This window comes from Panthera leo, chromosome D1, assembly GCF_018350215.1.
Source record: "Panthera leo isolate Ple1 chromosome D1, P.leo_Ple1_pat1.1, whole genome shotgun sequence".
NCBI lineage: Eukaryota > Metazoa > Chordata > Mammalia > Carnivora > Felidae > Panthera > Panthera leo.
Window position 1 is genome coordinate 1,317,322 of NC_056688.1, and position 24,460 is coordinate 1,341,781.

The window sequence follows — 24,460 nt, forward strand, 5'->3', positions numbered from 1 at the left end:
GTATTCAAAGGCCACTGGGATTTCCCCCTTTGGGGGGGAAGGTTTTTCTCTTGAAATAATACGCTATCTCAAAGAGGAAACACCAGCTTTAAGCAAGGGTGCTCACGTAGACTGAAAGAGGCTGCAGTCTTTCATTAAGTGCTGCTGCGACAGTGACTTCTGGAGGCAGAGAAGTGGAGGGCATTTGGGACAAACAGTGGAGCCGTTGGCGGGCCTCCGGGACGCGGGGGCTGGGGCTTCCGACAGCAAGCAGAGGAAGGGGAGGAGGAAGGAGGTGCCCCCTGGGACCTCGGAGGGAGCCAGGGGCACAGAGTGAGGAGACGCCCCGGCGACAGCCACCCTGGGGAGCGGACCTCACCCCTGCTTCCATTCTCTGGTTCCTCGTCCAGTCCCGTGTGCACAGTCGGAGCCCAACAAATACTTGGTAAGCTCAGGAAGTGCTGAGTCAAAGCTAGTGGTTTTCAAGGGCTTCTGGGTGGTGGTCAAATGTTAGCACCTGTGATAACCACCTGAGAGGCTGGGTCAAGAGATACACAGCTGTGAGCATAAACGCCCATTTCGACAAGTATCCTGGGTGTTCTGACGCGGGTGGGGCCGTCCCAGCCAGAAAGCAGCGGGGCCCATCCTGGGGGTCCGAAGGGAAGGGGCGGGGTCCCACAGGGAGCCCGCATGCAGGTGGCCATCCGCCCTGGAGAGGCGGGAGCATGGAGCCCTCTCGCAGGGATGGACAGAGGCGCCCTGACAAGAGTCCGCACCTGAAGACCGCTGAGGCAGTAGAGGTCACGGTCAGACTCTGCGAGCACCTGCTTCGTGCGGGCCACGGCCCTGAGCCTACCTGACCTTCACAACAACCTGCGGAGATAAGGATGAGGATCCACATCGTGTGATCAGTCGGGATCCGAGCCCAGTCTGGCTCCAAGACGAACACACATAAGCACTAAGCTACGTTTCCTGTTTTAACCCCGTGGGTTACTAGCAGTTATTCTGAGATCCAGTGGCTACGTAGAGTACTGAGATGCCTCTATGCTTTCTCTTCCTTCCCTCCTTCTCTCGCTCTCCTTTGGCGGGGGGCGTGGCTGTCCGAGGAATATTATCACAATATTCTACGTCTCGCAGCTTCCAGTTAGCGTTGATTCCCGGTGTCTTGGCCATGCTTAGTCACGGTTCGGTGACGCAGCTAAATGTTGGAAAGACTTCCTGGGTTTATACACATTTTTCCCATCTTGCCCCCCGTACCCGCCCCCCCACCGCCGCCCCCCACACACTTGGGAGCTCTCGCCCTCGCGTTTGGATTTTGAGGCTTTCCTGGACCGTGGCAGGGGAACATTTGTGTTCAGAGTGTCACCTTATGGACTCAGTCTCCCAGCCGCCAACAGGTGGCCCGGAGGAGCCTCTGTGCTCGTGGGTACAGGTCCTCCCTTGACCCTAGGGACCCGGGGACTGGGTGTGGCAGTTACAAGCCACCCACTGGCCGCCCCCACACGTGTCCTTGGGGAGAGATGAGCAGCAGCCCTTCGGATAAAAACGTGAATGACCACGTGAGCACAGAGAGTAGGAAGGTGTCGTGATCAGAAACCAATGTTTTGGTCACCTTGGCTTTTTCCATAGAACATACACAAAGTAATATATAATAATTTGTGCATAAATAGAATTGAATTGCAGGTTTGTAGGGCTTACTTTTTTTTAATGTTTATTTATTTTTGAGAGACAGAGAGAGAGAGAGAGAGGGAGGGAGGGAGGGAGACACAGAATGTGAAGCAGGCTCCAGGCTCTGAGCTGTCAGCACAGAGTCCGACGCAGGGCTTGAACCCATGACTGGTGAAATCATGACCTGAGCCGAAGTCACTCAATTGAATGAGCTACTCAGGTGCCCCTGTGGGGCTTACTTTTTAGTAATGGCTGTGTTTTGGGTCACCTGGGTGGCTCAGTCAGTTAAGTGTCTGACTCTTGATTTTGGTTCAGGTCATGATCTCATGGTTCCATGAATTTGAGTCCCACATCGGGCTCCATACTGATGGTGTGGAGTTTGCTTGGGATTCTCTCTCTCTCTCTCTCTCTCTCTCTCTCTCTCTCTCAAAATAAATAAATAAATAAACTTAAAAAAAATCGCTGTGTTTAGCACCTGGCTTACAGGGTGTAAAACTCCTCAGAGCGTCAGGGGCTTCTGTGAGCCCTGTGGGGACTGTTTTAACAGTCCGGCCTTGCCCCATCCCCAGGCATCGACTAAATGTGCTGGTCCTAAGAACAAAGTCTGGCTCCAAGCCGGGCCTGGCTCTCTGCTGCCCTGGGCACCTGCCCACCGGGCCGCCCCACTGCGCGCCCCTGTCTGTCACGACTCCTCTCGCACTTAGGAAATCCTCACCGTTGGTGAGGCCTGGGCAAAAATGCAGGTGAGGGCCCAGATCCCCCCTCTGTCTGGCAGGTGCGGGCCCAGGTGGGCAGCGGTATCTGCCTGCCTCTGAGCCACCCTAGGGGGGAGGGGCCCCCCAGGAAGGAGGTCTGCTGTCCCCCCGACCTGGGTCCCTGTGCTCCCAGCAGCTGCTCCCAGAGTTCTCTGCTAGACCTGCAGCCACAATGGTCTGTTTGTTTTTGTGTCTCTCCCAAAGGACTGTGAGTTCCCTGAGGTCGGGAAGGTGGTCTAGTCATCTCTGTATCTCCAAAACTGAATGCCTATAGTAGGCACTTAGTAAACCATCAATAAATTATTTTTGCAGTTGATAAAAAGTTACTTTTTAATAGGTGAGTTTTATTGCTTCCCTCTGATTGAGGAAACTGTTTTAAGAAAACTGGTTGGTACCATCAGGTTATTAATCCTAGATTAGATTATTCTTCTTCAAAGACAAGTGTGTTGTCTCTTACCGATAAAATTATTGTAATGTCTAAAATGGCCAGTCATCACGATAATCCTGAGGTCATATTTTATAGTAAATCCTTCACTGTGACTAAGATCAGCCCTAAAAAGTCTTCCTTAGGATTGTGATGAGCCACGATTTTATACAGATCAGAAGGAAGATGTTTCAAAATGAGAAGAGAAGAGAAGGGAAGAGAAAGGAAGGAAAAGGAAAAGAAAAGAGAAAAGGAAAGGAAAAGAAAAAGAAAAGAGAAAAGGAAAGGGAAGAAAAGAGAAAAGGAAAAGAAAAAGATAAAAGGAAATAAAAGAAAGGAAAGAAAAGAAAAGGGAAAGAAAAGGAAAAGAGAAAAGGAAAGAAAAGGAAAAGAAAGAAAAGAAAGAAAGGAAAAGAAAAGGGAAAGGAAAGGAATGAAAAAAATAAAAGAAAACAAGAGGAAAGAAAAGAAAAGAGAAAAGGAAAGAAAAGAAAAAAGAAAAGGGAAGAAAAAAGGAAAGAAAAAAGGAAAGAAAAGAAAAGAAAGGAAAAGAAAAGGAAAGAAAACGAAAGGAAAGAAAAGGAAAGGAAAGAAAAGAAAAAATAAAGGAAAAGGAAAAGGAAAGGAAAGAAAAGACAGAAAGCACAGACAGGAGAAGAGGGGTGCTTCTCTCTGACCTGGAAGGACTCCATCTCATTACCTGTAGGTCAAAGTATTTTTTTTCCACTTGGGTTCACCTGGGAAGAGGCGGTAGTTTGCCACGTCGGGAACTCCGCATCGGGGCCTCTTGATCACGTCCATCGTGGACCGGTCCAACTTGCCCGTGACTCGGAGGCCGAAGAAGGCTTGCAGCTCCTTGATCTTCTTGACCAGGGAACTGGCTCCTCGCGCGGCCATCTCACCGAGCTGGTGGCCTCCCTTCCTGGTGTAATACTTGTCAAGATAGGCCTGGAACAGACAGGCAGGCAGACACGTCTGTGCACCGTCTCCGGGAGAGACTCGTGCTCAGGTTAGGAGGGGACCGTTTCTCCACAAGCGACATGCAGTGTGGAGGGCGTACTCCCGCCTTGAAAAGAATTAGGTACATTCTCATGGATAAAGCTTTGATGGACATATGCCGCATTACTAATATTAATTACGTTTGCGTAGCTGGGATTGGAGATTTTCTCCTTTTACCCACTTATCTTTCATACTTTTCCTATAAGGACTAATTATTTTAAGAGGAAAACATAGAGGCTCCTGGGTGGCTCAGTCCGTTAAGCGTCCGACTCTTGATCTTGGCTCAGGTCATGATCTCACAGTTCCTGACTTCGAGCCCCCCATTAGGTTTTGCACTAATAGTGTGGAACCTGCTTGGGGTTCTCTCTCTCTCTCTCTCTCTCTCTCCTCTCTCTCCCTCTGTCTCTGCCCCTCCCGGACTCACGCTCTCTCTCAAGGTAAATAAATAAACTTCAAGAGGAAATAACAATAGAAGGAAATAATGTGAACATTTTCCCCAGGGATCGTTTGTCATTGAAATCTCCACCCAATTGGCAAAATCCAAGACTATTCTCTGGGAGGTGGCTATTGGTGTCATGTTTTCATCAAACATTATGCACGATCAATGTGTTTCTACACACAGAGGCCTTGCAGTCCAACCTGACATCCTACACAACGTCAGACAATCTGTTTCTCCAGTGGCTTTTCATTGTTAGGTCCGTGAACCTGTTCTCTGGGGCCAGGCTTCCAGGACTGTCTCTGTTTCCCACACCGCCAACCCCCCACCCCCCGCCCCCGCAAGTAAAATTAGCCTTAAAGTATTTTATTTGCACATTAAAGCTTAAAACCTCTACATTTATCATTCAAAACTCTTCTAGAACTCCTGGGTGGAGTGAGATGGCATCATGTAAATGCGGGACCGGAGTTGGACGCTGGTCCAGGATTTCAACGACCCACCTTATTGCAGGGAGACCCTGAGCAGCTGAAGATTTCAGTGTGTGTTGCATTAGATGCAAAATTTTATATTTACATTTTAGGCATGAGGTATTTATTTACTGCCTATGAATATTTACGTATCGCATTACTTTAGATTCCGTATAAATTATGTATATGATTTCTGCTGTATCTACACGTTTATATATGTGAATACTAAAACATTGAAAGCAACCTTAATGTCTAACAATAGGGGTTTTGTTGGCTATATTTTTATATATTCATGTGAAGCAATACTAGGCCTCTAAGATCACATTTTTGAAAAATATTTAGTGGCATGGAGTAATGCACTCAGTATAATGACAATATACTGAGAAAAGCCTAGGTGAAGTCTTTATACAGATTATAATCGTAATTCCCCAAACAAACCAAACCATATATACGTGTACATATTATACTCATGTTTGTTATATATGTATAGTAACAGAAGGTTAATGTGCAAATTAGCATTGAAAATTGATATCGATTGACGTATTGATAGTTACTACATGCATATGACTTATAATGAGCACGAGTGACATAAATAACGGAAAGAAATATATCTGAATATCAATCTTGTTTACCTCTGGGTTGTAATACCAAGGGTGGCAACTTATTTTTCATCCTTTCCTATATCCCAAGGTTTCCTGCTGTGAATGCAGACTGTAATTGTTTTTTTTTTTTTAATGTTTATTTTTGAGAGAGAGAGACAGAGCATGAGCGGGGGAGGGGCAGAGAGAGAGGGAGACACAGAATCCGAAGCAGGCTTCAGCCTCTCAGCTGTCAGCACAGAGCCCGACGCGGGGCTCGAACTCACAAACTGTGATTGTCATGACCTGAGCCGAAGTCGGGTGCTTAACAGTCGGAGCCACCCAGGCGCCCCATCCTTGTGAGATTCTTAATGAGGCAAAGACCCAAGAGGAGAAGAAGGGGGTTATCTTGGAGCCCCCAGCCCTGGAGCCCAGGCGAGCCCTGAAACAAAGGTGCGACCATCTTGTTTCATTTCCATCTCTGGGTAGGCCATCATAAGTAAGTATTTTATGTCCTTCTTTCTGATCTTTTTGGCAGATAACGGTTCTCCGAGCCATTCCTCTTGGCTCAGGTTGATGCTGTGACAACACGACGCTCACGTTAAGTCTAGATTAGGCTCTTCCAGGGGTAAGCTCTGTGCAGGAGACCAGACACTCTATGTTTTCTGAGACAGTTTTGAATTCAAATATTTTGTTCCCATGTTAGGTTATGTGTGAGTCTTACACTCTGGGTTCTAATTTTGGTTTACAAAATACAGTCATAGAAGGGAAGATGGATTAAGTTGGAAAGACGTTGATGGGGCGCCTGGGTGGCTCAGTCGGTGGAGCGTCCGACTTCGGCTCATGTCCTGATCTCACGGTTTGTGGGTTCGAGTGCCGCACCGGGCTCTGTGCTGACAGCTTGGAGTCTGGGGCCTGTTCGGATTCTGTGTCTCCCTCTCTCTTTCTGCTCCTCCCCTGCTCACACTCTGTCTCTCTCTCAAAAATAAATAAAGACTAAAAAAAAAAAAGTTGGAAAGAGGTTTAGAACTACTCTTACAGGATAAGCCATGTTTGTGAAGAGAAATGTGTGCAGAATTTTATGCACACACAGATAGATCCTCATAAGCCAGGACTCGGCTGAGGAAGAGAGGGGTGGCCAAAAACTCAGTCATCAAGAAAAATAATACGGAGTGCAACATTTAAAAACCAAAATTAATGCAAAAAATCCATGATGAACAAAATATCAATATTTTAACTAAGACGAGGTCCAATCCCGCCTCATTCGCTCATCCTAATCCCAGCCCTGAGTCACAGCAAAGTGTGTTGAAAAATATAGATGAAGGGGTGGGCAGTGGTTTTATCTTAGTGATGGAATTGACTTTTTTCATTATCTGTGTTGTATAATATTTCTTTTCTTGTTTGTTTTTGCTTTTTAAAAATTGTTTCTTTATTTTGAGAGAGAGAGAGCCAGGGAGCAGGGGAGAGGGAGAGAGAGAATCCTAAGCAGGCTCCGTGCTGTAAGTGCAGAGCCTGACATGGGGCTCGATCCCACGAATCGTGCGATCATTACCTGAGCCAAAACCAAGAGTCGGACACTTAACAGAGCCACTCAAGTGGCCCCGTTTTATAATTTTTCTACTGTGAACATATATAATTTATACAATGTTTTTTTTCTTATAAATACGCAGAAGATGCTAGATCTTTAGCTCAAAAGGTTTAAGTCCGATCATAAACAACAGTATTAAAAGAGTACTCGACACGGTCCTAGGCTCAGAGGAGATGTTCAGTTAATATTTGGGCTCTTTTTCTCTAGGTAAAATATGCAAATTTGCTTCTTTGAAGAATTATCAGATGTCCCGAGGGCCTAAATCATTCTGGAAACTTTCTTGTCAAAGTTATTGACAAGGTTTAACATCTTTTCAGAGTCAAAACATTTGGGGAGGCACTTAGATGTGCACTTAGAATTGCATTTGTGTTAATCCGAACCCTTGGGTGAGGCTGGCCCTGGTCAAGGATTTTCGGCACCCCCGGAAGTGTCCTATTTGCTCCCCACCTTTTCCCCTCCCCTGTTGTTAAAATTATAGAATTTTAAGGTTGGCTCTTGGGTGGTCTCTCTCTGCTTCTTTTTCAGTGTTTGAAAGAATAAGATAATGGAGGCCTAGAGGATCAGTCCTGGCAAGCCAGTGGCCCAGGTCCACTCTCTGCCCCCAGCTCTTTGTTCAGTGCACTTTCCTGGCATCCTTCTAGAGAATCAAGAACTTAAAAAACTCAGAGTCAAGTGTGCTTCAAAACAAGGTAAAAGTTCTAGATATGGTTTCTTCAGCATTTCTTGTGTTGTGGCTAAGCCATGGAACGGGAATTGTGAGGACTTCTGATGCTGTGTGAGGACTCCTAGGTTGCATATAATCTACGGGCCCAATTAAATACGTTATAACTCACTTATATTCTGGAATATGTGTAACTCTTGAAGGTGATGTTTAGGAAAACAGCATAAAAATAAAAATTTTCTTATGATACAATAATCAGTAATAAAGGTAGGAACCAAATATAAAAATTAGAGTATCTCTTCGTGCACAGAAAGTAAAGTGGTATTAAAATCACCTGAATTTAACATTCTGTATTTGAAAGGTTTCAATTTCAATTTTTTATTTTCTTTAATTATGAGTTTATAATAATGTGGTAATGAAACATATTATTTTTAAGGACAACTTAACAACCTGTTGTTGTTTTAAGTGTTGTATTGATATTACTGATTTTTAAAAAGACAAACAAAAATACAATAAAACTTTGGTTTAAGAGACTAAGCATTTTATCGTTCCATCATTTTCATAGCCTTTATGCTCATCAGCAAAGCAGAATTTAAAGAGTTATGAGAGGGCGTCAAGTAAGTCACCTAAACCCTTGTTCATTTTTTCAAGTGCAGGTTATCGGACTCATGGGTTTGCAGGAAGCATCTGGCATTTGGAAATTTTGCTGGTCTGGTGTTTCCGGGCACAAGAGACCGTCCGTTGTCTCTGAACAAGTGGTCTGGGGAGAAGAGAGCCGTGCGGAAGCTAATTATCCTGACGCGGTTCACAGGCACCCCCTGGTCCGCTGGCCAACGGCTACGGGACTCGGCCAGTCCCGCTGTGTGCCCTCTCCCGGCTCCTGCCACCAGCCTGGCGTGGCGGCCAGGCTCCTTCACCCCCAGACAGTCATGCGACAGGCTCCTTCTTAGAGTTCAGGTTCACCTTGAGTGCCACCTCCTCACAGAAGCCTTCCGGGACTACTCAGCGACAATGTCCCCCGCTGCCCCAGTCACTACCATCCAGACTCCTTCCGCCCTCAGGATCACCTATCACTTTGAAATAACCTTGGGTGCTTGTTGACTGACCACTTGCTGATCTTCTCCCAGCGCCCTCCCCTCCCCCATCCCCACTGTCCCCACGTAAGTGCCCTAGGCCCAAGGATTTGACTTGTTTTGTTCACTGGTGTTTCTCGAGTGCTCGGAACAGACCCTGGCCTACAGCACACAGTAAGCTGTCAGTAAGTGATCGTTGAACAGATGAGCTTACGCTGCATGCTTCTGTAGTATTTCATCTGTTGTATCGTGAGGCTGCCGAAGCTGTTAGGTGTAGAAGTCCCCCCTCTCCACAGGGGATATGTCCCCAAGCCCCCAGTGGGGGCCCGAGGCTTCAGGTAGATCTGAACCCTATATAAACACGTTTTCCTGCACGCGCATACCTATGAGAAAGCTTGATTTATAAATTAGGCACAGTGACAGATTGACAACAGATACTAATAACAGCGAAGAACAATTCCAACGATATAGTGTCATAAAAATTATGTGAGTGTGGGCTCTCTCTCTCTCTAAATATCTTACTGATCTGTACTCACACTCTTGTGATAATGTAAGGTGACGAAATGCAGCGAGGTGAATGGCGTAGGCGCTGTGACATGGCGGGTGAGCCACGTAGGCGCTGTGACGCGGTGTTAGGCTGCCGATGAACCTTCTGATATGTCAGAAGGAGGATCATCGATTTCCCCACCATGAATGACTGTGGGTAACTGAAACCGTGCAAAGAAATAAGGAGTGACTGCTCTATTTCTATAAACTCTAAGTGGGGGGGGGGGGGGGATTAATTCTTTCTAGTCACTGGGATCCACTTGAAAGGTTTGCCCAGATCATTTTTTTTTAAAGTTTCTTTCTATTTAATTTGAAAAAGATACAGAGAGTGAGCGGGGGAGGGGCAGAGAGAGAGAGAGAGAGAGAGAGAGAATCCCAAGCAGGCTCCGTGCTATCAGCACAGAGCTTGATGCAGGGCTTGAACCCACGAACCACGAGATCATGACTTGAGCCGACATCAAGAGTCAGCTGCTTTGACTGAGCCCCCCCGGTGACTCTTGCCCAGATCATTCTAGCCTGCTAAAGAGTGACGGTTTGTTTCTGCCCCTAGCCGGTGATGGGGCCTGCTGTAGGCAGAAGAAGGCGCTGACTGGGTCCCTCGTCCTAGTTTGAAGGTCCTCTGAAAGGGAGAAGTGAGGGATCCCCAGCATCCCAAGGCCACTTCACTCTTCCCCAAGACCCACTGTAAGCATATCTTTTCCTGAGACTTTCCGGTCTTCTCCCTGTATACATGGCTCAGGGTTAGCTGGTTTCTTCTGCAAAGGGCCAATGGGTAACGTTTTTGGTTCTGCCACACCTCGCCATTGTGGTCCAGAAGCAGTAGGCGAGAAGCAGACAGAAGGCCAGGGACTGTTTGGCCTGATGACCCTCGTTTGTCGGGACCAGGGCTACCATCACGGTCTTTGGCTCCCTCGGATCCATTCTGGCCTCTGCGTGACTCTCCGAGGCCACAAACACTCTGTGGTTCCTCAAAGTGGCATGACGAGTGCTGAGGGGACATTACATGTGGGGAGAAGGGACCCAAAGCCAGCCGGCACTTGTGAAACATGATTTGAAATAGACCCTGCAATTCTGAGACACGTTCTCTTGAAATGAGTTTACGTAACGGTGGGTTCACGTCTTGCGAAGCTGAATGTAACTGCTCTGTGCTTGGCATTCACGATGCTGTTCGTAAGCAGGGCTGAGAGTGAAAATATTGACTAGTTAGCTCACTAATCAGAAGGCACGAGTGGTCCACACAGTCGGTGAGGCCACGCAGGTGTGGGTGTGCAAACCATTTCCTCAGTGCCCCCACCAGCGCGGTGTAGGGGTGCAGCCTGGCGGGTCGGAAAGCAACCTGGAGGCAGGGCTGGGAATCCCAGACGTGCTATCACTTGACAGACCGTTGAAAGAGGGCCTTTCGCACAGACACGTCTCATTTGCAAACCTGTCACTAACGTTGGGAGTCCCATCCTTACAGATTATTCCCCCCCAAGATTTTATCTTTAAGGAATCTCTACCCACAACGTGGGGCTCGAACCCACAGCCCCGAGTTCAAGAGTCGCACGCCCCACCGACTAGGTGCCCCTAGGATGTTTCTTTAGGTTAAAGATCACCACCTTCCGTTACATGCAAAAACCACTTGGAAGCAACTAGACATGAATCACTTTGAGTCACATGATCATTGCAAAAACTCTACCGTGCATCATTTGTATCGCATCCTCTCCAACCAGTTGAGAGAAGTCTTCCAAGAAGAAAATACAGAAAGCGTGTGTAAATAAGGTACTCGGGGAGTACGCTTTAGAGAGGAAAGCCTCGCAAGCGAGGAGCAGTAGACGCCCAGGAAAAACTCGGCTCACTTTAGATTTTGGTCCAGCTTTCCCTGAAGGAAGAGCCGTTTTCTAGCATGTGGACACAAGAAATCTTTTTGAGGTGACTGCCAGGAAACCCAACGCTAAGTTCACAACCTACCTCTAGTGCACAAAACTTGCACCTCGGTTTTTATTTTTCTGTCCCTGTTTTCCTCCTACGTTTTCCCTCAAACACCGTGTCTTTCAGCATCGCATGCGTTTTGGCGAGCCGCTTCATTTCTGTGGGACACCAGCTACCTAGCTCTCCCTTTGCTTAGCCCTGCAGCACATACCCCGAACGCGCCCTAGACAGCAACCTTCGCCGTATGGGAGGCGGTATCCGTTAGACTCTACTGGACTCACAAGACGATTGCGGAACAGTAACAGATTTTTCCTTGTTTTCTCGTTACACCCTTTCAGGTTTCCCGGGGTGGAGGCGGGAAGGGGAAAGCGTGCAAAGACTCACAAACCTGTGCCAGGTGGTAGTTGTTTCTTGAGGTCCTGGGGGTGGCTGCAGGTGGGGAGGGGGCTGCGGTGGAGAACTTCAGAGCCGTGACGAGGAGCACAGCAAGGCCAGACGCGGGGAGCACCTTCATCTCCTTGGGGCGGCTCGGCAGTTATATCAGTCCCGGGGAAGGCAGACTGCGCTTTTGCACTTCGACCTTGAGCGGCTTTTATAGCGTCCACCGGGTCTGGGCCCTCGGAGCGAGGATGACTCATGTCTCAAAAGGTAATTATAGAGCTCATTTCTCTCCCTGATGATGGGGTAACACACCGGGACTCGGGAGTCGGGGAAAGCTCCGTTCTTTGTGATTTACCGAGTCGCGAAAGGAGAAAGACAGTCGGATTGAATGAAGTTTGTCAGCTGCTTACATAAATTGGGGTAAACTGGATTAATTTTAACCCAACTCAATGGAAACATTTGATGGGCCTCAGCGAGGGGGGGCCTTTTTCCACTCTGATGACAGAAGAAGTCAGTGATTCGGACACAGTTTAATTTGTCCTCAGTAGTTCTGCCCCCCGCCCCTCAAAACTCGATCCGATCACCTGCCTCTTCTGCATCCACATTTCTCAGTAACGAACTCTGTTCATGATGACGGTTCTGGGCATGTAGGATCCTGAATCATCAAGGAAACGTTACATTATACTGTGCTGACGTAGGCTGGAAAGTAGACTGAGCTGTTTGAAAACTCTTGAATAAGTTGGTGCAGGAGATCTATATTAGCTCACCGGAACACTGGACAGAAGTACCCGTTCTCTGTGCACTCTGGTTACCTGGGCTCGTACTCTCTTTCCTGGCTCTGATTTAGATGTTGGTCTGGAGATGGCGTGGAGAAATGGGTTTCCTGGCGCAGAAAGCACTTTGGCATCAAAGTGAGACTCAATCTTGAGACACTTCCTAGCTGTGTGAGTTTGGGCATGTTGTCTAACCTCTCTGAACTTTGGTTTGTTTGTTTCCATCTGCAGAAGATTGACAGTACTGGTGTAAGCTCAGCGTTCTAGGAGAGGCACAGCACACAGCGTGCTGTCTGATGGCCACTTGGCATCCAGGACGCGTGGACCCAAATCCCAGGCTGACACCTGTCCACATGACTTGGAGCAAGTTACTCAATCTCTTTCTGTGGCATTTTCATCTATAAACTGGGGTGGGGGGGTGGGGGACGAGATCTACTTTGTTAGATTGTCACAAAAGAGTAAACCAGGTCAAGAGAAAGCCCTTTGCAGAGTGCCCAGGGGACATCAGGTCCTACAAAGTAATGTTTGACTCATCTCTCTGCTTTGGGGCCAGGCACCTGGAAGCTTTGAACAAATGGATGAATGGATGACTCCATCGGTGATTCCCAAAGTGTGGCTCCTGGGCCAGTAGCATCCATGTCACCCGGAAACTTGCTGGAAACGCCACCTTGCTGAATCAGAGAGTCTGGGAATGGGGCCTGGCCGTCTGTGTTTCCACAAGCCCCTGGGTGATTCTGAGGCACGCTACAGTTGGAAAACACTGGATTCGTTGAGCAAATAGCATTGTGGGGTCTGGGACGGGATGAAAAAAATACAGGAAAAGTGCCAAGAATATCCCCGTCACAGAAGGTATTCAGTACTGCCCTTGCCATCCAGGGCAGTGATTTTTAGTGGTGACATACCTCGTATTTGAACGTCATTCTTTAAGTTTGTTGCAACTAATTTATTACTCATACTTGTTAAGCCCTGAAAATGTGTAAGTGGTTTGCCTTCCACTTGCACTAGATTCAAGGTTATTCCCATAGTGATTTTGCTTTCTCTCTGTCATTCAGTTGCCTTTCGAGATTCTCTCCTGCACAGAAGGGAGCAGCCCGTGTGTGGGGTCTCGTGAGTAAGCCAGGTCCTCGACGAGTGTCCGTCGCACGTGTGAACATTGTCTGTCGAGCACCCTGAGAATGCACTCTGTTGTGTAACAGAAGGCAAATCAGAGATCTACGAGACTCATTCGACTTACAGGTTGTAAGCTCCCCGAAGACTGAATGATGCAAAAGTCACAATCAAGTTCGTTTTATAAATGAATGAAAGGATGTGCCACACATACTCCTGGTCGCTTTTGGTCTGAGGAGAGGAAGAGGTCAAAACTTGCATTTGCAGCTTCCTGTTCTCCCACATCTTCATGCAGCTGCCCAAATTAGAGAGGAAACTCTTTTCCACTTGACTTGCATTCTCCCCAGGTCACTGCTTGAGTCCTTCTGATGGTCTTGAGGCAAAGGCAGCCAGGGAGCAGAAGACAGTAAAGAAACATGAGTCAACAGAGGCTATTCTCACCTACAGAACTCAGAGAGTTGCTCAACTCCACTTTTGGAAGCAGACTGAGATCAAGAAGAGGGGGTGACCTACGTATTTCTAGAAGGTTCCAGCATCCTCTCTTCTAATGCAGGAATGCGATCAATCCCTACGTTCCCACTGGGAGTCTTCAGTTGTAACGTGCAAACACCGCTGAGGATTCGCAATTTATGTTCTTATAAGTCATTTACACATTAGTGTGAATAAGTTTCACCACAAGGCCAGGGCGAGGCAACATCCTTGACCTTTCAAAAAACCATGACAAGCAGGCTGGTAATTTCTCACTAGGTGTGTCCTTTTCCCGATTTTCCTCCTCATTACAGGGGAGCAAAGTCGGCTTCCTTTCTATCATTCTCGTGTTAAGTCTCGATTTAAATCCAAGCTGTTCCAACCTAAAGAGATCATATTGAAGCCAGTCAACAAGTAAAAGGAAATGAAATGAGAGACCGTATCGTAGAGAACCACGGAGAGCGCAGTATCTGTGGAAAAAAGATACACATGAAACAGGAGGTTGGTAGCCTTCGAGCAGGGGTCATGTTTTGGGGATCCTGCAGACTTCCCAGGCACTTTAAACGGGAGTTTCTGTGTGCCAATAATGCAAAGGGAGACGGGTTTAAATCACAGAATCAATTCACTACAGAGAATGCTTCTTGCCCGATCCCGGCTGAATTCAGTTCCACGGGAGTTTAAGCAAATCCTGGACGTTTACAAACCCACCATCCTGAGACAGTGTCTGTCCTGCGTGTGATGGGATGGGTTGATGAATAATTGTTGACCAGACAGCTGACCGCCTTGTTGAGAGGCACAGACTTGGTATCAGACAGACCTCGAATCAAACATCGACTCCCCACCTTCTGGGTGTGTTAGTCGTCAGTGTCTTGAGCTGTGAAATCCAGTTCTGGCTAATTTAAGAGAAATTTTTTTCTCCAGGAAAAAATAGCTGGTATCTCAGAATTTCCAGGAAGGCTGGGGCCCCAGGCCACAAGAACCAGCAGGACAAAGGGTCATAGAAACCAAAGCCAAAGAGGGACCTGTTGCTGGGGCCCTTGGCTCCTGTCACCAGATGATATGTCAGCTGAGCAGGGAGGCGGCCGCTGCCGGGCTCCTGGTTCTCATGGCCTCGGTCTCTTTCCCTCAGCGCCCAGTCTTCCAGTGTTGGGTGAGTAGGTTGGGCCTGGGTCACATGCCCTCACCCTCATGTGCAGAGTCAAGAAGCAGGAAGGCCCCATAGCTTGGCGTCCGGCCGGGCTGCAGGACGCGCTCCAGAGAGACCACCGGCCATACGTGCAGGGCAACGCCTCCCAGAGAGGAAGTTCGTGCCAGGCGGCCAAAGAACAAAGCAGAACCAAACCCGGAAAATGCCCACCGCAGTCCGGGAGGCTGTCGGCACCGCCTCCCGCCTTGTGACATGGGCGCGTCTCATAGGACGAGGAGAAGATTCAAACGGCTAACGGACGCTTAGTGCGCAGGCCGGGTCACAAATGGGAGACCCCAGAACTACTTTTGGTACGAATCACAGCGATTTCCCGCAAGTATTGTGATGGGTTAATAAAAAAAATGAACGTGAGATATTTTCTTAGTTGGAAGCAACCATTGTTCACTGGATGGAGCGTTGATTAAAACACCAGTTGTGCGAACAAATAAAGCATCATGTCATTCTGTCCACAGCAGTGTCCCCGGTACCCAGAACAGGGTCTGGCACAAAATAGTGGTGCCATGAACAATTGCTGCACGTACGAACTCGTGGATGAGGGACTGACTAAAGCCACTAAGAAAATCAAGATGGTCCTCGGAGGGGTAACTTTGAAATCAAACACAGGCGTGTAGCACTTCCCCAGGGTGTCAGAACTGTTCCTAAACCCGTATCATGCCCGATGTACGTTTTCCACACAACTTCAAGACATCTCAGTTTCCTTTTTTATGTTTGTGTGTTTGTTTGTTTGTGTAGAATCCCAGGCTCAGCGCTGTCAGCATGGAGCCCAACGCAGGGCTGAAGCTCATGAACTGAGATCATGACCTGAGCAGAAATCAAGAGTCGGTCGCTTACCCGGCTGAGCCCCCCAGGCCCAAGACATCTCATTTTTCAAGTGCAGTGTGGTCTCCAAGATTTTAACCGAGACCTGCTCGAGCTCAGAGCCCGTGCCCCTGATAGTCACAGGAGCGTCCGTGCCCTGGTGCCTGGGCCCTGCAGCGTCCGGGCGCACATGGGACTCTGGGGCTGGCAGGCAGGCCGCGTGGCTCCCGGGCGCTCCTGGGTCTGGCCTCACAGAACACGGCCAGCCCGACTGCCCAGCTCCCTGACCGCCGATAGCCTTTGTCCCTGCAACCGATCCACCGTTACCCTCCTTTCTGTATTTCCATCTCTAGTAACGTAGCTTACTGGATTAAATTTCTGGATGTCCAAGGAGTTCAGTCCCGACCGGGAAGAATGCCCCCCAGTGGGGCCGGCTTCCACCTCCCCTCAGCCCACACCCAGCTCAACACGGTCTTCCTTCCAGACCTCTCCAGTAAACATACGCCACTTTGAACGCCGACTTATACAAAACATTCACTTATTTAACTTGTAAGTCACACAATAGTCTATTTTGTAGTTGTATTTTGCCTTTTGGAAGTTTAGAAGTTTTTATTAAGAATGGAGAAAAACAACTGCTATTATGAATTTCTAAGCAAGCAAATATTCTAGAATCAGATGGAATAAAAATAGAAGAAAGAAAAGTGTATTTGAGGGGTGTCTGGGTGGCTCAGTCGGTTGAGCCTCCAACTTTGGCTCAGGTCATGATCTCACCGTTCCTGAGGTCGAGCCCCACGTTGGGCTCTGTGCTGACAGCTCAGAGCCTGGAGCCTGCTTCGGATTCTGGGTCTCTCTCTCCCATTGCCCCTCCCCCACTCACGCTCTGTCTCTGTCTTTGTCTCTCAAAAATGAATACACATTAAAAAAGAATGAAGGGGCGCCTGGGTGGCTCAGTAGGTTGAGCCACCAACTTCGGCTCAGGTCATGATCTCATGGTTTGTGAGTTCAAGCCCCACATCGGGCTCTTTGCTGACAGCTCAGAGCCTGGAGCCTGTATTGGGTGCTGTGTCTCCCTCCCTGTCTCTGCCCCTCCCCAACTCATGCTCAGTCTCTCTCTCAAAAATAAATAAACATCAAAAAATAAAAATAAAAAACAAAATTTAGTGTTTAGGAAAGTGTATTTGAAATCAAAGACTACCCTCAGAATCCCATACAGAAAATAAGGGAAATGATCTGACATCACTTGTGAGAATGAACATCTCACAAGTTGAGTTAATGTGGCGTTCTGCCTGCTGCTTGGGTGTATGTGGAGAAGTTAGATTAGATGATTTTTTCAATTTGTGTGTATGTATTTACACACACAATTATAAATATATATACATAAATAGAAAGTATATTTAAAATAGAGGTCAATTCACTATGTTCAATATATGTATTCAATAAAGTTTTTCAATAAATTCATCATCAATCACATCCATTTATTTCATTTAATTCATACCCAATTCATGACCATCGGTCTCTTTTTTAGGCACTGGAAATACAAGGATGTGAGGCACTGTTCGTATGCGGCAGGAGCCCAGATCGGCTGCTGTAGTAGGACGGTGACCTTGGAGCAAACCCCAGGTAAACATGGACAGACTTTGTGAGAGAAACACGTGCCTTCACGCTGCAGTGGGCAGAATCCTTCCGGAAAGCAGCCATGCCGTACATATACTAGGAGCCATAAAGGGGGCTATGCTGTTTGGGCCGCATTCCATCCGTAAGAATTTCCACTGAGAAAGCCATTTACGAGAATAGAAACAAAAATGTCTATTTTATGCCTAGTTATAGAGCAAAAACGTGGAAACTGCCTCAGTGTCTAAAAATACGGAAGTGGTTACAGAAGTTATGGCAACTCAATATTATATAATTTAGTCATTAGAAATAAAATAGCAGTGCGCAAAACATTAAAAGAATAATTTTAACCAAAAGAGCAAACTACAAAATTGGGCAAATTTGGGGCTAGTTTGCTACAGAAAAGCATGTGGTTGTAGACAAACAGCGGGAAGGAAGCTGATGGTACCTAAATCCAAGGGTCAGGGTCTTAAGACCTTCCATTTAACCATTCTTGTACGTTTTCCTTTAAAGCCATCACACATTTTTGAAGACAGTCAGTGGAATTTTGAATGACTGTATCAATGTACGTTTTAGTGTGCATCTGCGGAAAGAGAAGACCTGCGGTGAACTGGGTGTTTCACGGACGCATGTGTTTGCCCGTCCGGCATGGGCACGTTCCATCCGATGCCCAGGCCAGGCTTCGTGCTGGGGGCACAGAAGGTAAACAGAAACCTGTTCTTGCCTGCCAGGGTCTCAGAGTCTCCAGAGAAAGACTTGGGTGTAAGCTCAAAATATCCTACCGTGTAATTAGGGGGATAAGAGGGGTACGTGACGGTCCAATGAGAGCAGAAGACGGGAGGACCTGTTTGCGTCCGGGCTGTTGAGAGTGGGAGAGGGTGCGGGGAGGGGTCAGGGTGGGCCGTCCACGGAGTGGGGTTAAGTGCTGACTGGCAAAGGAGTGGGTCGGGGGACAGGGAGGGGTGGTGGAGGCCAACGGGGAGGGATGATGGGAGGCGGAGACGTCTAGGAGCACCTAGTCTAGGACGCTGAAGGTGTTTTTACGCACAAGGTGACTGGGGGGAGATGGGACAATGAAGCCGGAAGGCAGAGGCCAGGGTCCAAGCCATGCTGAAGGTCCGAGGCGCAGGGCCGAAGCGAGGCTCCAGGACTCAGAGCCGGAACGTGGTTGGCAGGTGTGAGCAGAGTGTCACAGAGCAAGTCTGGAGCAGGGGCCGCCGAGGCTTTGAGGGCTCGCCGAGTTCATTGGAAGGGCCTGGAGAAAGGTGCGCCAGGCAGGTCACTGTGGCTGGGCTGAGGCACCCACACATAAGGGTGTGTGACGGGCAACCTGGAGGGCTTCCTGCCCGGGAACACAGGACTGGGTTTGCATTTAGTGAAAGCCTGTCCCGAGGGGAGGTGCGGCCCAGATCCGAGGCGAGCGGGCATGGAGGGGGAGGAGTCAAGGAGGAGGGTGTGGGACGTCCGGCCAAGGGGGCTGACATCATGTACGTCTTAGATCATGAACCATGAAGGACACATGTGTCCGTGGAGTTAGCATTTTGTGTGTTCTTGTGCAATCCCAGGCCACCAAGGCCAGCGTTTGAGGTTGAGAAGGAGCCGTGTTTATGGCCCGTGTGAAGGGTGGGGTGGCAGGAGCCCCATGAGAACGCACTCCACCTGCCGGGGGCCCTCGAGCCAGCGTGCTGAATCAGAGACGCACGTCAGCGCCCGCGTCAGCTGTTTCTGCCCATGGTGCCTCTGAACATCTCCTTTTCCCGCTCTGCTTTCGTCTACACATAAACATTTTGAAGGCACTACCACCCCATCACCACTTCCCGCTCTTGGATTTCCTGTCACACATGTCCCAGAATGTCTGTTGAGCGTCCTTCGCGTGTGCTGGGCACGGCTGGGCGTGGGGCAAGGAAGCGGGAAGAGGGCATTGGAACAGACACCTGAAGGTGCCGAAAAGGCCAGGGTCGTGACTATTTAGGGGGAAGAACGTTCCAGGCATAGGGAAGGGTGGCTGCAAAGGCCTGGTGTGTCTGGGGAGGAGCCAGGAGTGGGGCAGAAGCTGGGGCACAGTGAGTGAGGGATTACGGAACGGGATCAGTCCGGGCTGGCCTCGAACCCCGGACCCCGGCAGCGGGCTCTCCGCCTGGCAGCGACACTGGAGGGCTTCCTAGCAGATGCGTCAGGACCTAACATGCCTCAAGGGGTAGCTGGGACTCCAGGCGGGCTGCTCTGTGTCCAGGCCAGAGACGGTGGTCGTGAGACCGGTGGTTGTGGACGGGTGGCCCCTGGACCAGCTGCCTCGGCACCACCTGGGAATTTGTAAGTTCCTGTCTCCCCCAACGACCTACTGAATGGGACCTGGAGGTCGGGGCCCAGCAACCCCGGGAGATTCTGACACGCGCTTAAATATGAGGGCCACTGGCTTAAAACGGAGCGCCATTGTCCGATCTGGGACACACAGAGTCTACGGGCCATGCTGATGGCAAAAACGTGACACGAGCTGTGGAGGAGTGAGCGTGAATCCTAGTCTGTCCCAGCAAGGGGTGAAGGGAATGCAGTAAATCACGGCGATTTTGCATCCGTTTGGGGCATCGGCCTGGGTGCAGACTCTAACTCCATCACCCAGAACCGGGCCCAGTGTCCCCGAGACCTCAATCTGGGTGCAGTGACCCTGCAAGCATGAGGGGGGATTTCCTGTGTCATTTCCCAGGGAAAAGGGGTACATGAATGACAAGGTTACCGCTGAGGGCATCTGGGACTCAGCCCCACCGAGGACCCAGGGACCCTGCATGCAGCGTCCTTCAGAACTGTGCGGGGAAGGACGAGCGAGCTGGGCTGTTTAGCCATTGGCCCCCGAGGCTGCTCTTGAGACATTCATCTTCCGGAGCATGTGGACCGTGTCACACGTGACTGTGTCACATACCTGCCAGGTGTGCACTGCCCTCAGGAAGACATGGGGACTGCCTGCCACCTCCAATCCAGGCAGCCTCCGACGCAGGCTGAGGGGGACGGGTGAGGCACTGACCGTGGCTGTGACGCAGACGGCGTGAGGCTGGGAGCCGGGGGCAGGGGGCCCCGCGCTGGGGGCTCCGCCTAAGTGCAGGTGGACAGCAGGACGCACACCCAGAGTCGGGGAGGTCGAGGCTGGAGACGTGAACGAGGGAGGCATGAGGTGTAGGTGATGTCAGAGCCACAACCGTCGATGAGTTCACTTGTGGGGGGAGCAGGCAGAGAAGGGAGGGAAGGCAGCCTTGACTCTGACGTTAGACAAGACATCCACTCGTCTCTTTCTAGAAGGATCTTGAGCTTCCCTTCCCCTGCCTTAAAAAAATAACTTATTGGGCTTCTTCTTTCCTCCTCTCTCCCTCCTTCCTCCCTCCTTTCCTTCCCTTCGTTCGTTCGTTCCTTCCTTCCTTCCTTCCCTCCCTCCTGTCTTCCTCCCTTCCTTCCTTCCTTCCTTCCCCAAAAGCCATTAAGCAAGGCCAAATGGAGATGGTAAGCTGGGAAAGACAGGCCTGAGCGGGGGTCAGGGCACACGTAAGGGGGACAGTGAGAGGCCACAGCCTGGCCGGGTCAAGACTGGCCTCACAGGGAGGACTAAGATAATAGGAGGCAGGTTTCTCACTGTCAGAAAAGAGAGGCGCAGATATGCAGGGAAGCTTCAATGAAGCCAGAGAGGGTGGGAATGCAGGTGTTCTTGTAAACTCAGACAACATAGAAATGAAGGTGGAGCTAAGTGTGCAAGGGCGCGGGTGCACACACCCCTCCCCCCCGTGTACATTTCCCATCAGTGTCCATGGAAAGGGAGCAGGGACACAGCAGTAACGATGTGCACACCTTGCACCCAGATTTTGTTTCCAAAGCCACCTCCACAGAAAGGAAGCAGGGCTTCTGGGAAATGCAAGAGTCTAGAGCGAAGGGAAGGAAAGGAAGAGACGGGCCTGGAGCATGTTGTGGTGCCAGTTGTAAGGAGGTGCCCAGGCAGTGGTGGAGGTGGGTCAGAAGGACCCAAGGCGGCTTCTTGGAGCCTCCTCTGGCCGAATCTGGGACACTCAGCACCAAAATACATGATGATAGTACTGGGTTGCAGCCCATTGGGTGAAATCGGAACCCGTGATCGATACCGATATAAACACACAAACAAACTGTGGAGGGAAGAGAAAGCTCTTCCCTCTGGTAGAAAGCCCACTAATAAATAAATGCAAAGGGAATGACGGTTGAGAAAAATAATCATTTGGAAGCCATCTTAGTGATGATCGATCGAAGCCAGAAACAGCAAGGGAGTCTAAGAGCAGTGGGTAAAAGTGGGTGAGGCAAGGGGTTTTCACCTAGTTCCAAGGCGTCGTCCCACAAAACGTGCGTCAGTTACGAAGGGGGAAAGCTACCGTCACCTATAAGGACATAAACGGACATGACGCGCCGCCCAATAGGTTGCAAAGAAAAGAACAGAGTTTCTGTAGCACTCTGGCCAGAAATACGTAACCTGAGCCTGTTCATGAGAATACAGCAGGCAAACCCAAACCGAGAGACTTTCTGTAAAATAACTGCAGTAATTTAACTAAAAGGTCAAGGTCCTGAAAGTGAAGGAAAGACCGAGCGCTGTCCCAGGTTGGAGAAAACAGAGGGAACGGGACAACCTGGTGCCACACGAATCCTTTGCTGGAAAGGACGTCACAGGCACAAGTGACAGAATTTGGATGAGGTCTTGGACGAGTGTCTTTCTACTATTCGTGCCACCTCTCTAAGTTTGAATCTGCTCGAAAATTAAATATTTTTCAAAAATCATAAAAAACGGTCATCTAAATAGTTCAGACTCAGTTTCCTATGCTGGAAAAATAGAACTCGGACGCACACAGTGGGGCATACCTCACAGGGCGGCTCTGGGGAGCTAACTGGACAGTCAGAAAGTTATTTATAAATTTCAACTGTTGTATCAACCAAAGAGAAGGAAAGTGGGAGCTGCTTTGACAACCCTCGAGCCCAAAAAATCTTGTTAAAAATTATAAACAATCGGTAAAACCATACTCCAGCTGAGCTTGATTATGTAAGGGAAAAACCTACAAATATGTCCAAATAAGTTAGAATTTTGTGATTCCTTAAGTGCTGTGATAAATCTCATTTTATACATGAAAGATATGATCTTTATTCATAGAAAACATTTCTTCTGATCTCCTTTTAATAAGAATTGGAGAAGTACTCAACAATTATGGATTTGAAAGGATCTCAAGTCACCAGGATAAATATTAGTATAGCCCTGGTCTTGCCTTGACTGGGGAAGGAGATTTATACGATCTCGCAGATGCCCAGGAAAAATTACAATGGTTGGAAATGTACATGGAAGAAGTCATCCTATTAATAACGGATTTCTTTATTTTCTGAATCTCTAAGTATCTCAAAAATTGTATCAAGTTGCATAGTGAAAACAAGAAATTATGAGCACATTTGTACAGAGATGAACCTTTACCAGGTGGCTTACTGAGGCCTCACCCCCAACCTATTAACCATGTGCACATGTGGAACCCAGTCCCTGGGCTGCTTCTTAGTCTCCTTAATCTATCGCCCTTCCTGTGTTCAGGCCTTGAAATGCTGGTTCGTTTACTCCAGGGTTCATCTTTAATCATCTTGTGTGAGTGTTCACTCCTACGTATTCTCATCTGTGCATGGTCTTTAGGCAACCTCTTGAGCCATAGAGCTGTGCTGGGCTGAGGACAGGCTCTCATTTTCCTGGTTACCTCGAATTGGTCCAGGAATGTGCCATCGGGGACCCATTTCCCAGGATTAGACTGGTTTTCCAGGATGACTAGATTTGGGATTAGAGACTGAGCTCTTTCTGGGAATGGAGATGTGAGATTGTGGGGTCACTGGTGGCCATGTCACCCATGGGTGGAAATGCCAGGGGGCTGTAGGAGAAAATGAAGCAGAAGCCAGCATGAGAGAGAGACAGAGACAGAGAGAGAGAGAGAGAGAGAGAGAGAGCGAGCAGGGGGAGAGATAGAGGGAAATTCGGGCTCAAACTCATGAAACTGTGAGATCATGACCTGAGCCGAAGTTGGATGCTGAACTGACTGAGCCCCCCCGGGCACCCCCAAACCTCATTTCTAAATGGTGTACCAGAACCTGGAAGCCAGTGTTTGCAATGTTCCCGGGGTCTGCTTCTGGCTGTCATTGTTTTGCCCTCGGGTCACTAACACACCCTCCTGACCCGTCCCCCTGCATTATTAGTCTTGCAACTTTCTGACTCAAACTCTGTCCTGTTACCAAGGTAACATTTAAAAAATAAGGTAGAATCACATCACCCTGTACGTAGAGTTCCAAGGGCTCCACTGACCTTTCAGAAAACACCCACCGTGGTTTGTGGGACATTCCTGCCCTGCCTGACCTCACCAGCCGCCTTTCCGTTCTCTCTCCCTGTGGCCTTTGCTGCACCCGTGACGAACCCCGTGTGGCCCCTGAATTGTGTCATGGGCTCTAATGCGGCCCAGGGATGCCCCCCTGTCTGTGTGTCTGCAACAGTACTGACGCTGCTGGGTCGGTGGCTGTCCCCCTCCACCCTGCTCTGCTCCTTAGAAGGCTGACACCCAGAAATACGTTTGTTGATGGCCAGACGTCTAATAAATTAACAAAACACATTTGGTGAACGAATGAACAGAATCACTGAGGACAACGGGAAACAGGAAGACTTGGTTTGTAAGAAGAATATCGCATAGTCGTTTCTAGAGATTCGAGAAAGTGTTCAAACATAATAAGGTTTGAATCGAAGTATTTGATTTTTGTGGTGACCTCGTCAGAGTGATTTGTCCCTTGTCACAGACCAGGCTCCCCTGGGAGTAGACCCCACGGTGGGCAGTAGGGGACAAGAAGTTACCGGGGGTTGTGTGGGACCACCGCCTGGGGTGGGGCAGGGAAGGAACAGGACTGGGCGGAGAGAGAGGCTGGGGTGATGCAGTCTCACCACGGTGGCACCGGGGGGCAGCTCTGGGCTGACCCGCGTTGGGGTGTGGTCATTGAGCCTCGATATCTGCCCTCCCCACGGGCC

At 49.0% G+C, this 24,460-nt stretch overlaps 1 protein-coding gene across 1 annotated transcript in view; it reads right to left on the reverse strand.

Annotated features, from left to right (window-relative positions):
* The window catches only part of MMP20 (matrix metallopeptidase 20), a 50,779-nt gene extending 39,180 nt beyond the window's left edge, over positions 1–11,599 (reverse strand). The window contains exons 1-2 of the mRNA XM_042905661.1: positions 11,474–11,599; positions 3,527–3,774 (exon numbers count right to left, since the gene is read on the reverse strand). Of these exons, the coding sequence (XP_042761595.1) occupies positions 3,527–3,774; positions 11,474–11,599 (374 nt within the window). The remainder of the gene's footprint in view (positions 1–3,526; positions 3,775–11,473) is intronic.
* Between the last annotated feature and the right edge of the window lie 12,861 nt (positions 11,600–24,460).